Source organism: Podarcis filfolensis, assembly GCF_964270895.1.
Source record: "Podarcis filfolensis genome assembly, chromosome: 9".
NCBI lineage: Eukaryota > Metazoa > Chordata > Lepidosauria > Squamata > Lacertidae > Podarcis > Podarcis filfolensis.
Window position 1 is genome coordinate 38,054,125 of NC_139610.1, and position 13,091 is coordinate 38,067,215.

At 42.0% G+C, this 13,091-nt stretch overlaps 1 protein-coding gene across 2 annotated transcripts in view; it reads left to right on the plus strand.

The window, feature by feature from the left end:
• DCHS2 (dachsous cadherin-related 2) overlaps positions 1-13,091 on the plus strand; it is a 103,410-nt gene that overhangs the window by 39,762 nt on the left and 50,557 nt on the right. For both annotated transcript variants that reach the window (XM_083630906.1, XM_083630907.1), the window contains one exon: positions 11,373-11,564. In XM_083630906.1, the coding sequence (XP_083487032.1) occupies positions 11,373-11,564 (192 nt within the window). The remainder of the gene's footprint in view (positions 1-11,372; positions 11,565-13,091) is intronic.

Here is a 13,091-nt window from a genome sequence, read left to right on the forward strand (position 1 = left end):
GTGGCATCTGGCTAATGATGTGTGTACACAAGTTCGCAAACCAGCTGTGGGAATGTGCTGGATGGAGGCGGAGGGTATACAGGGTATATCGTGTACGCAGTGTTAATGGAAAAGGGACAGAGCTCAAATAACGCAATGTCGAACCCAAGACAAATGCAACAGATACCCCTTTCCCACCATGACAAATAATTGCAGTTTAAGAATGCGGAACAGCTGTGCAGCCTCTTATTTGTAAAGTAAGCAAAAGTATACAAATGGCCAAACTCTGTTCGGTTATGTTAACCCAAGAGCTACTAAAAAGCAACAACTCACAGTTATATTGTAAGTGCACAACGCTGTAAGTTTGCTGGCATTCAGTGTTCTAATTTCACTTCGCCACAAACAGTTGCTAGCCTCAGCCTTTATATGCAGTAAAGCTGCCTTATATTTCAAGGTTTTTGAGAGTCTGACAAGCTAATGGATACAAAGTGCTTTTGAAGATTTGGTGTATCATAAATGGTGATTTGTAATGATATATATGAAGATTTAAAACAGTTTGATTTTTGTAAACAGTAAATCAATCTTTCATCACATCTATTATCTCTACTGGTCTTTCTCTCTCTCTCTCTCTCTCTCTCTCTCTCTCTCTCTCTCTCTCTCACGTACTTCTATTCCTCTGTTTTCTGCCTCTCTCCTTATTTGAGGGCAGAGTCTTTCACATCTGTGCCACAATTGAGGCAGGTCCTGTAGACCACTTGTCCTCTTGACCCTTGCACATCTTGGCTTGTGAGATCCAGCAGGGAGGCATTGACCAGGTAACTCCAGATGGTGGTAAATACTCTGCCAGTATGTACTGGTCTGTGCTCTGAGATGAGGGAGGGAGGCCGTGTTTGTGGTTCTTTTGACAGATTTGACCCACATAATAGTGACATTTGGCAGAGCCTTCCTGCTGATGGTGCCCCAGTTGTGAAATTACTGCCCTGTACAGACACAATGCTATCATTCAGGTGACAACTTAAAACATACAAGTTTTTTTTTGCCTTTGGGATATACTTGTAATAGAGCTCAGTGTCCCAAGTATCGCTTTCTGCTGTGTTGTATTTTATTGTTGATGTTGATTTTAATTATTGAATGAATGTATTTTTATTCTTCTTGTTAACCACCCTGGTCTCTTATGGGATAAAGGGCAGCATAAAACACAATAAATAATAATAATGTAGAAGGAAAATAGAACATGGGGAGGGAAGCCCTTCTTGAAGGGATTGAATGATTGTAACTTTGAGCTCTTCTCAAAGAGACTATAAAGGTAAAGGTAAAGGTACCCCTGCCCGTACGGGCCAGTCTTGACAGACTCTAGGGTTGTGCGCTCATCTCACTCTATAGGCCGGGAGCCAGCGCTGTCCGCAGACACTTCCGGGTCACATGGCCAGCGTGACAAGCTGCATCTGGCGAGCCAGCACAGCACACGGAACGCCGTTTACCTTCCCGCTGGTAAGCGGTCCCTATTTATCTACTTGCACCCGGGGGTGCTTTCGAACTGCTAGGTTGGCAGGCGCTGGGACCGAACGACGGGAGCGCACCCCGCCGCGGGGATTCGAACCGCCGACCATGCGATCGGCAAGTCCTAGGCGCTGAGGTTTTACCCACAGCGCCACCCGCGTCACAAAGAGAATATACTGCAATGTTAATTTCACCTCCCACTTTTATATATTAATAGCAACCTTAGGTAGTCAAAGAGAACTCAAAAATACTGTAATGGATTCTGAATACTCTGGGGGCTCCCTATCTATGCAGAAAAATGCTGAAAAAGCTATATTGCTGATATTAGAGATTGGGGGAAAACAAAGAAAATTTATAAGAATTCATGTGGTTGCTGAAAGTTTGGTTTAGCAGCACATAGGCATACATCATGGTCTTGTATTCAGAAGATGATCAGATACGAACTAATATTGGAAACCAAAATGATGCCTAAATAAACTAACAGTGCACTCCTGTGTATGTCTACTCAGAAGTGAGCTCTGTTAAATTCTTTGGCGCTTATTCCCAGGTGATTGTGTATATAGAATTGCAACTAAGTGAACGTGATTCGGTACATGTTCCATTATATGCTGCATGTACGGCTCCCGGCAAAAGAATTGCAATAAGGTGCTTCCAGGCCAGAAAAGCCTCCTGCCATACCCTAATCTGTTTAACAATATAAGGGATGTATGAGCAGTTCATCTCAAGGGGCAAAATAAGCAGAGGGGAGCTTTGGGATTTCCCTTTCCCAAAGCTCAGAATATCAAATATTACAGAACCTTGTGAACTATCTTTAGAACACAAAAGTTCTTTTTGCTTTTCCCTCTGGACTCACAAACATGGCCTTCACTCCTGTTCCAGTCTGGTTGGAGCCCTGAACAGGAGCTCTTGGGGAGAAGGAATACCCTGCAACATTTTAGCGCAGCTCTAGTTGTAATTTGGGATTACTTTCCACAATCAGAAAGGCAGTACAGAACATCTTGTTTGAAGTTTAAAAGCTGAATTCCTGCTTTGCAAAGAGCATTCCATGTGTCTTCAGCCTCTGTGATTGATATTTATTATGATTATGATTATTATTTATTATTATTATTAATTGAATTTATACCCAGAGGTCTCAGGGCAGCCCATAGAATAAAATCAAAATATAAAACCACAAAATACATGATCAAAATAAAAACAACCCCCCCCCAAAAAACCCCACATTTTAAAAGGGCATAGGATGTCAATCAAATCAACCAAAGGCCTGGTTAAAAAGTAACATTTTTGCCTCGCACCTAAAGGTGTATAATGAAGGTGCCAGGTGAATTTCCCTGGGGAGAGCACTCCACAGACAGGGAGCCACTGCAGAGAAGGCTCGTTCTCGTGTTGCCACCCTCCGGACCTCTTGAGGAGAAGGCATTCGAAGAAGGGCCTCAGAAGATGATCTCAGGGTCTGGGTAGGTTCATATGGAAAGAGGCGGTCTTCATCGTTATGGCTTGATGAGAAAAATAGCTATAGCAAGATCCTATCCCACCCCCAAGTCTTATTTGACCATGGCTATCCTATGTCTACAGCCACAGGTAAAGGTAAAGGTACCCTGACCATTAGGTCCAGTCACAGACAACTCTGGGGTTGTGTGCTCATCCCGCTCTATAGGCCAAGAGAGCCAGCATTTGTCTGCAGACAGCTTCCAGGTCATGTAGCCAGCATGACTAAGCCGCTTCTGGCGAACCAGAGCAGCACACGGAAACGCTGTTTATCTTCCCGCTGGAGCGGTACCTATTTATCTACTTTCACTTGACGTGCTTTTGAACTGCCAGGTGGGCAGGAGCAGGGACCGAACAATGGGAGCTCACCCCTTCGTGGGGATTCGAACCGCCGACCTTCTGATCGGCAAGCCCTAGGCTCTGTGGTTTAGACCACAGCGCCACCCGCGTCCCTACAGCCACAGGTAAATTACAGCAAATGTCTTTTATTCTGCTGGTTGTCAGTAAAGGAGGTGCACATGGACCTTTTCCCATAGTCGCCTTCTTTTCAGGTTTTGCAGTTGTGTGTTTTCTCTTCTTGGACTTTTTTTTATATATAAGAGAGTTGGGTTTTGACAGCTTGAGCCAGCAAGTCGCATTCAGCTTCAGTTAATCTGAGTTCCCTTGAATAAACAATTTTTCATTTCTGCTAAAGAAGCACCACACTCATTCGTTTTATTGAAAGCATGCTCTTCTGAAGACTTCTGCTTCTAGTGGAAGCGTGAGAATCTGGGATCTGCCGCTTGCGTGCTACAGGAAGCTTCACAGAGATAAACTTTGGTTTAGAAGCAGAAGTGAAGGATGGCTTTGTGACACATCCAGAGCTTTCTTCGTTCCCTGCTTGATTATGAAGAACAGTCCCATCCAGAAAAAGAGGCTGACAGCTCCACATTCTTTGACAGAATGTGCGTGATGCTCGGTCAGGGCAAATGTAGGTAAAGTTTGTCATGGGGGGAAGGGGCAAGGAAAATGAATCTATATGATTACAAGATGTCTTGGAAGAAATATCATCTGTTGCCAACTGCATTATTATTTATGTTGAGAAAATGGGAGAGCTTTTTAAAAAGCAGTTTGCATAAATGAGACAAGCTGTGAGGTTGGCCATGTTTTAAATTTTCCATACACCCTGGCAAAAAAGATTAACCCAAACAGCCTGTGCTTTATGACACACTTGATTTCTTAGTGTAATTATGGCTGTGATTTACAGACTCTGTATTTTTTTACAACTCATCTGCTTCTATTGCAGGTACAAATGTGGTTCTCTTTTTCACTTTCAAATATTAAATCTTACTACAAAAGAGTGATAGTGGCAGGAGATTTAATAAAGCATTACTTGTTGTTTTTATAAATTATTGCTGTTTTCCTATACAAAAGTATCAATACATGCAGAAGGCCATATCTCTTAAGGCTCATCAAAGTAGCTATCCACCTCAAATCTTTTTAGAACTGCTAAATCATTCTGTATTTTCCTTTAATCTTTCTCTGCAATTTGGCATCAATTTCTAATAAACAAATGTGGATATTTCAGCAGATAGTTATAGAATCACATTTGAGAAGCACTTGGTCTAGCCTGAATGTCATGCTGAGCAAAACCATGGCTTCATATGAGTGTGTAGGCTCTTCCTTGTTGTTCAGATACTGTGTTGAGCTAAAGTGTGCCATCCAAACCCAAGCTTGTGGTTTAGCTCTCCTGCACAAAACACAAACTGTAAACCATAGGAACAGACCTTGGTTTCATCTTGCATTTAGCCTGGAGAGAGCTAACACATGAGACCAGGCTTGGATGACACACTAAGCCTGGGGAAGTTGCTCCCAATACCAGTCACCATACGGAAGCTGAGAAAGGTTCAGATAGTTTACCGCTGCGGAAGATAAGGCTCAGTAAAACAGTTCTAGATGTAGATATATATAGCTTGTAGATTTTGGCAGATAGAGATATACAGATACATGCAAGTACAAAGTATCTCTGTTGCTCTACACAAGTTCAGCAATTCAAGATATAACACCAGACAAGTAACACAGACAGACTAACAGCAGACTCACAGACTGAAACACTGAGCTGACACGCATTAATCACACATATAGTCAGGGCACTGGGCCATTACCATAGCAACTGGCTTAGCTGACCTTGCACCTGCAATTTGCTCATCCATGGGGTGAGCTAATTTACACTCATGAAGGAAATTAACCCCTTATCATGTCCAGTTACTCCAACAAGCCAAACTCTGTTAATTCAGTGCAGCCACAGAAAGCTGGGGAGGAGCAGAGCAGCCACTATCTCCTTGTGAGGAGTATGCATTCTCATGCATTTGCACTAAGCCATGGATTGGCTTCACATGACATGTGACCAAGCCTGTAAATATTAGTAATTAGTAAAGACAGGATGCATATAAATTCCATCAAACTTGAGTATCACATATTACAGGAACAGCTCTACATTCCCCTCTCCTCAATTCAGGATTACACTTCAAGCATCTGATGAAGCGGCTTGTGCTGTAAAAAATGCATTGGTCATTACGGTAGAGAGTTGGAGTTTGAGCAAGGAGGTTTTGAGGGTGCCATTGTGGGGTTTGCAGGCTTTACTGATGGTGTTTCAAATATACTGGATTTCACTGCTGCGTGCAGTGCTTTGGAAAGTAACCCCTGCGTAAATGGGAAGTTGCCTGTATTACGTTTCCCTCCCCACTTCGTACTAACGTATATATGCAGACTTTTGCATGTGTTTTTGCAGCTAGAAAAGTATTAAAAGTATACTATATTGTATAATCTATTTTGGATCACAGGATCTGTGAATTCCTATGTGTTGTTAGAATAGATAAACAGGGAGAAAGCACCCAATTGGCTATGGGTGAGCATGTCATTGTCAAGGCCTTCCAGTGATGGTACGAGACCATCATAGACCGATTCAACTAAATTCTCAGCATCTGCTTAAATATTGATCTTCCTGATGTTTGCACATGGGTTGTGTATTCCTTCAGGGCTTATACTGAATAAATCAATGGATAATATGTTCCAACAGCTTCTGTCAGCGTAGCAGGAGTCACATCCTACTTGGTATTCAATACTAGGCAGACACACGCACTGCTTATAATTTACACATGATTAGCTATAGTGTATTGTGTATCACTCTCTAAATGCAATAATGGCTCCAGTTCTTTTAAGCAAAACATTCTAATTGTCCTAATTAACTTCAGCAGCCACACTGGTGTTTGTAAAAAACAAAAAACAGTTCTGACTTTTTTTTTTCAAAGGAATGCCAAGGAGGAAAATGTGATTAATGGGAGCCATATGTTGCTTTTACACGTTTGTCCTGCAGTGGTTTGTAAGTCTGTAGCACTTCTAAACTAAAGCAAGTGGTCATCATATTGGAAAAGTGTCAGCACTTACATTTTCTGATACTTAGCCATGTTTCGAAGAACAATGCAGATGACTGCTTCACCACAATACAGATGTTGTGCGCTTACACTAATACTGGACCCACTTCAAGGTATTGCTCTTAGCCCTAAAAAGTTTGCGACCCAAGTATCTGTTAGTGCTTCTCTTCCAATACCAATCTCCCCAGTCTAACATTCTGCAGGAGGTGATCTGCTTGTGTGGCGGGTGTGTGTGTGTATGCTTGAGAGAGAGAAAAAACACTTTCTGCGGTGCCACCCCACTTGTGAAATGCCCTCCCAGGAAACTTCCAGATGGTCAAATCATTTAAATGCCAACTGATGACTTGGTTGTTTATCCATGCCTTTTGATGTGTATTGACAATAGAGTTTGTGTTAAGTACCCTGTGGGTACTTTCTATTTGACTTACTGCTCTTTTAATTTATTTTTTTTAATGTGGGAAAACTAGTTTGTACCACATGTGAGATTCTTGTTTGTTAACTACTGATGGTTGCTACATCAGTTTTCTCTAATCAGAAGCAATAGAAAACTGCTATTTGTTCGAACCTGCCGTCAGTAGTGTTCAGTTTCCACTCCTCATGTGCGAAAAGGGAAGGGTGAATTGTGTGAGCTCTAGTCTTGCTGTAGCATGCTGTTTTAACACATATCCATGATTCAGTTTTGTATCTGAATATTGTCAAAGCAGCACAAAACAGCCTGTCCAGCCATATAGCCAGGATGTGGCCTTCTATGCAATGCAGCCCATATATAAAGCATGTGATACCATGACCTGCTTCCAGTCTCTTAAGAATGGTTAAGAGGATTATGTCTGCACTCACCCTGTTGCCTAAGACAATAAAGCAGTGACTCTGGAGTCATTACTGTAAAATATTATAGTTCAAAGGCTTCATGCACAATTGAAAACAGGCAAAATTATAATATATTTATGTAGCTATTTGAAGCATTGACATCTGGGTATATATAGGCTAGTGCGGTATAAGCATACAGAATATAATTCTATCCTTCCACCGAGCTATTGTCTGTCCAAATATATTATGCAAAATGTGGGACAAACTACGGTACTAAAAGTTAGCAGAATAAAGTTATTTTTCCAGCAGGCAACTTCTTGGTTCCGTTATTTTAAGGGTTGGACTTGGGGCAAACACTGGTGTGTCAAACTTAACTTAGAAATGTAACTTGAGTGTCTGTACTTTATATATTTCATTCTCATTCTCTTCCTCCCACCCCCTGCCCAGCTGAAAGGGAAACCTTGAGTTTAACCCCATTATTTTCCTGCAATACAATACTTCCATCCTCATCCAAACCGTTTAGATGAAAGGTATGTGACAGAATCCATCTTCCTCCCACATCTCAAAGTGCAGTTGACTTTTCTGCTCTATTGCCCATACACCTGCAAGCCTGCCCTTCATTTCCTCTTGTGTTGACCACAGTACAGTAATTTATTATTGAGACCAAACTCAATATCACTTAACATGGATTAGTTATCCTCTAACAGCCATGAACTTTCTGGTTGTATTCAACAAGACTCATGCCACTTTTAATACTTCCTCTCTTGCTCCAGGCTGAAGCCCCCAGTGGTGTAATAGCAAAACCTGCAAGAGTTCAGGGTAATAAGCATGTGGTGAGGTCTGCTGACAGCTCACAGTGTGGCTGGATGTTAGATAGTCAGATGTAAGACCAGCTGTTAAGTAGGGAGCTTGGAGCGTTTCTTCAGCGCTGGCTGGGAGCCAAAGGAGAAAACTGCTCAGAATTGAAGGGGCTGCATAGCCAGCCTGGGAAATATACTTACTATATGGCAGCAGACAGTGCTTTCCCAAGCTGCAATTGATCTTTAAGAAGGTCATTTGAAGCAGAGGATAAGGTCCAGGGAACCTCTTTAGGCACACAGAAGGTGGAGGTATTGTTCCTCTTGAAGATCTTCTACCTCCTCCATGGAAGTCTCTAGCAAGGTGGTGACTTCAGAAGTTGTCTTCTGAACCAGTTCTTCCATGTTGTTGGAACCGCCTTTTGGTTGGGGTGGCGGCAGCTAAGATTTGGGCTGGATGCTTATGGATGTACTGAAGGATTCTAATCTGGTTCAGCTATTCTGAACTTGGAACCAGGGGTTTGCTAGTTCTGGTTAACCTAAAGTACATGGGGGGTAATCTTCTCAGTATTTCTTTAGTGGTGAATTCTTGCTTTTTCCACGCCCTTATTAAGCTAAGCTAAGGAAAAAGCTTAATAGCAGCATGAGGTCAGTTGCCATGGCAATCACAAAGGAGGGGAGATTTCTCTAGCTGAGGAATTACATGTGTGCAGGGGAATATGCACAATGGCCATTGGTTATGCACATTAACCACTCTACATTACCCTTAAGATACCTAAAAGGTAGTTTTCCCATTTTTGAGAAAACTGTATGCATATGGATTTGCTTATTCCTTTCAATGCATAATAGAACACTAATTTGTAACATGCAAAAGGTTGCATAACTATATTGATTTCCTCGTCGATGGCATGCCTTTTGTAGTGTGTTTTAGAGACAATATTTCAAATGCAGTTAATTGGAAAGTAAGCTGATAAGCATACAGTAGTCTTACTGTGAGTTGCCATCTGTTATACTGCAAACAGAAAGTATCACAATACTTATTACAATATTTTTATATAATGTATGGAACTTCTTACTTCATTTATCTTCACAGCAGTTCTAGGAGGGAAGTACTACTTTCAGAAGATGGAGATTTCATACCTTAAAGGAGTAGGAGATTAAGAAATAACCTCTGGAGAGTTGTACTAAGTTAAGCTTTGGACACTTGATAGAGCTGCAATGGCTCTTGGGGGGATATTAGAAAGGGTTCATAGTTTATCTCTATGGTTTTAAAAGTCAGAAAAAGTGACTTAGGTCTAAAGTTTTATGCATAGCTGCAAAAGCTTCCTGAGGAGTATTTCACTGATCATTTTGCTGTTTAGTAATTTCAGTTCTAAATCCTGGTATGTTGGTGGGACAGGTTACCCTCCACACATTCAGGGTCCCATATATATTGGTGTGAACCTGAAGGACATGTGTACATTGGTGCATGCAATTGCTGCTGTCAGGGAGTAGCACACTCTTGATTTTGGCAATTGCATGTAGCTAAATATCTCTTTAGATCTGTACCATGGGTAGGCCAGATCCTGCTCAATCGCCTTCTAAATACGGCCCGTGGACGATCCTGGAATCAGCACGTTTTTACATGAGTAGAATGTGTGCTTTTATTTAAAATGCATCTCTTGGTTATTTGTGGGGCATAGGAATTCATTCATTCCCCCCCCAAAAAAATATAGTCCGGCCCCCCACAGGGTCTGAGGGACAGTGGACTGGCCCCGTGCTGAAAAATTTGCTGACCCCTGATCTATACCATTTCTGAATTAATGTCCTCTTGTGTCAACCCCCCTCCCCCACATGGTATACCAGGAATGTGCTGGGAAGAAGTGTCTTCCCTTCGCCGTCTCCATAACATGTTTTCTTCCATCAAACATGCAGTTCTTGTCTGCATTCGGGAGCGGTGTAGTGTTAATGCTGGTTGACTTTACCACATGCTTTTCTCCACGTGCTTTTCCTAACAGTGGCTATCAGCCCTTCCTAATGGAGAGGGATCTAGTGGAAGATTAGTTAATTGCATTTCAAGGACTGCAGTGAGGAATTAAGAGTAATCAATGGGCACACATATATCCATTATTTCCTACCTTGAGTTTGTATGCCAAAAAGTGCTATAGAAATTATCATTTATAATCTTAATTATTAAACGATTTGCCATTAATGTGCCCGAGCTTTAGCATAGTTATTAACTGCTTCTGTGTAACTGCATGTGCCCCTAAGCTTCTTTTAGGTATTAATGATTTTAAGAGATAAAGATTACAGCACATAAGAATGGAGAGAGAACATGGAAGAGTAACACAGCTGATGGTGTGCCTTGCGGAATAACTAAGCAGTATTCCTCTAGTTGCACTGTTATAGTTATTAAGGTAAATCCTTCAGTTTTATGCCAACTACTTGAGGAAATCTCTCTCTTCTTTCCTGCCAGACACTTCCTTGTGTATTGGGGAGTGAAAGGCAATCTGACTGTTTAGATTGCCTTACCCCAAGCAACATGCACTGCTCTGCTATGACCGCTCCCCTTCCCCGGGGGTGTGTGGCATTGCTGGCGGACAGCCAGGACCTCACAGTGACCCAGAAGTGGGTGGAGGGATGCTGCCCATGTCATTAGGGCTCCCGGTCATGTCATGCCCCCCTGGCTGACCAATCGGGTTAGCCGGGGGTGTAGCCGCTTGCTGTTTAATCCACGGAGGGGAGGTTGTTGCCTCCACCTGCCCCTCTTCATACAGGGTATCCCGTTAAAGGGATCCGGGGGTGTGGTTCCTGTCCGAAGCCTGGGCATAGGCTAGGGCTATGCCGCGACTCCATCGGTGATCCTGGGGGATGCTCTTAATTGATGTATATCATAGGGCTCCCCCTATCAGTGGTTGACCCTTAAGAGACTTCCTGCAGACAGGCAGGAGAGTCAGGATATAGTCTGGCTTCACCTAAATGCCTAAGCCAAACCACTCACCTCTGTAACCAATAAAGTTGTGGCCTAATTTACCCCATTAACCCAACATACTTATGTCTGTGTGTTTATTTCTATGGGGAACTGCGGTGTCCGGGGCCTCACCAAGCAAGACTGTATACCATTCAGACAACCTAGGGCTGTAAATGGTAGTCTTTTCAGTCTCAGTACTAGAGCACTGTTCAAATTTTCATCGTGATACTTTTGAAAATAAACAGCGTAATCCTAGACATACCTATTCAGGAAAGAAGTCCTATTGGGTTCAGCGAGACTTGGACCATAATAAGTATATATAGGATTGCAGACTAAGTCATGATGGAAAAAAATACATCTTATTTGAAAAACAATGAATTTGTGGGATCTATCAATACTAATGAAATAATTAATGGATTTTTATCCGTTGTGCTACTGCAGGTCAAGGCTACAGACAGAGATTCAGGGAATTTTGGGCACATTGAGTATTTTCTATATGATGGATTCCATAACTATGAAAAATCAAAAGCGTTCCAGATTGACCCGAGCAGCGGCCACATATGTGTCTCACAGGATATTGACAGGGAAGAAGACCCATCCACATATGATCTCCTGGTGAAAGCGGTAGATGGGGTAAGTTTCACACTTGGATAATTCCACTTTAACAACCATTTGTTGTTTGTCAGGTGTGAAGGTAATACTCACTGTTTGTCATTACATCTGGTAACCTAGATCAGTTGTATTAATGCAGTTGTGTTAATAAACTATAAATCCCGGGCCGTGTTCTGACGATCAACTTAAAATATAGTTTAGTGAGCCATTGTTTATAAACCATAGCTTAGGGTTACATGTGAACCAGGCCACTTTCTGTGACTACATCTGGCAACAGGGAGTTCCCTAGGTCAGCTGTATTATATAAGGATTTACCTCAGTAGCAGTGAGTTCGTGGGACTTCTGCAGGGGATTTTGACAGGTGTGTGGGACAAACCTACTGTCATTTGTGTGACACCATAGAGACATAATAACATCAAGCGATCAACAGGTGGGCAGCTCTGCACACCTTCCAAATTTGGCCCGCAACACTGATCTTGATAAGGATCTGACCTGTGGAGCCATTAAGGTTCACCCCTTATTCCTTAGTGTGGAGCAGTGGACAATTCATATTTATGGTTTAAACTTATGGAGAAAGACATACTTTTTCACAGGGTTTCCTTTTAAAGTTTGTGAAACCTTGTTAGACCTTGCAAAAGGACTTAATCACCCCCTGAGTTCCATTTAAGTACATTTATTTAAGCATTTAGCGGAGAGATTTAAAAACGGAAAGTTTCTTTTAAAAGAACATAAAACACATAATTAACTAGCTACATTTTCCTTATCAGGATAGCTAACATTTGGTTACTGACGTTTCCAAGCAGCTTGCAATTGAGGGCAAATGGACACTTACCTTGTTTTTTGTAGAAACAGAGCCAGGCTTTGATTCTTCACCGATGGCATGAAAGCCAAAGAGAATCTGGCAATCTAGATTCTGGCAAGGTGTTTCTAGGGAGCGCAGTAGACTATAGACTAATCAATAGGAGGTGGGAATTCACACGCTGCAATCAGATAGGTTGAAGTGACCATGTGCCTTTAAGGTGTTTCCTACATTTTTGTTAATTAATAGTTTGCTGAGTCTTTGTGTGAGAGAAGTGGAGGGTAGTCCACAAACATTTGAATGTGGAATGAGGCTCTACTGGCTGTCAGTTCCTAGGCTTGAGGTATTAAAGAAGGAGGAAGGAGGTCGTTTTTTCATTGCATTCACCCATTCTCCTGAAAACACATTTCTTTCTTTGGCATCGTTTTTCATCCCATTCCAAACTCCAAAAATCATCTGGAAAAGCAAACACCAAACACTTTGGACCAGCAATGTAAAGCACTGCATCTGACTAGTGTTGATGGGAAAGGTTTACAACTCCCAAGAATTAGGCTTTTAGCAGTAGTGGTCACTTCTTTTGGGAGAAAGGAAATGACATCGTTTTCCTTCTTCCTTCATGTGTTAAACAAACTTTTCTGTGAAGCCCAGCACTGAATATATTCATAGCATGCACAGACTCAAGTTGCCTTCATTGTACATTAATTCCCTTTATTTCTTCCCAGGCATTTCATGATGCTGTCTTGTAACTG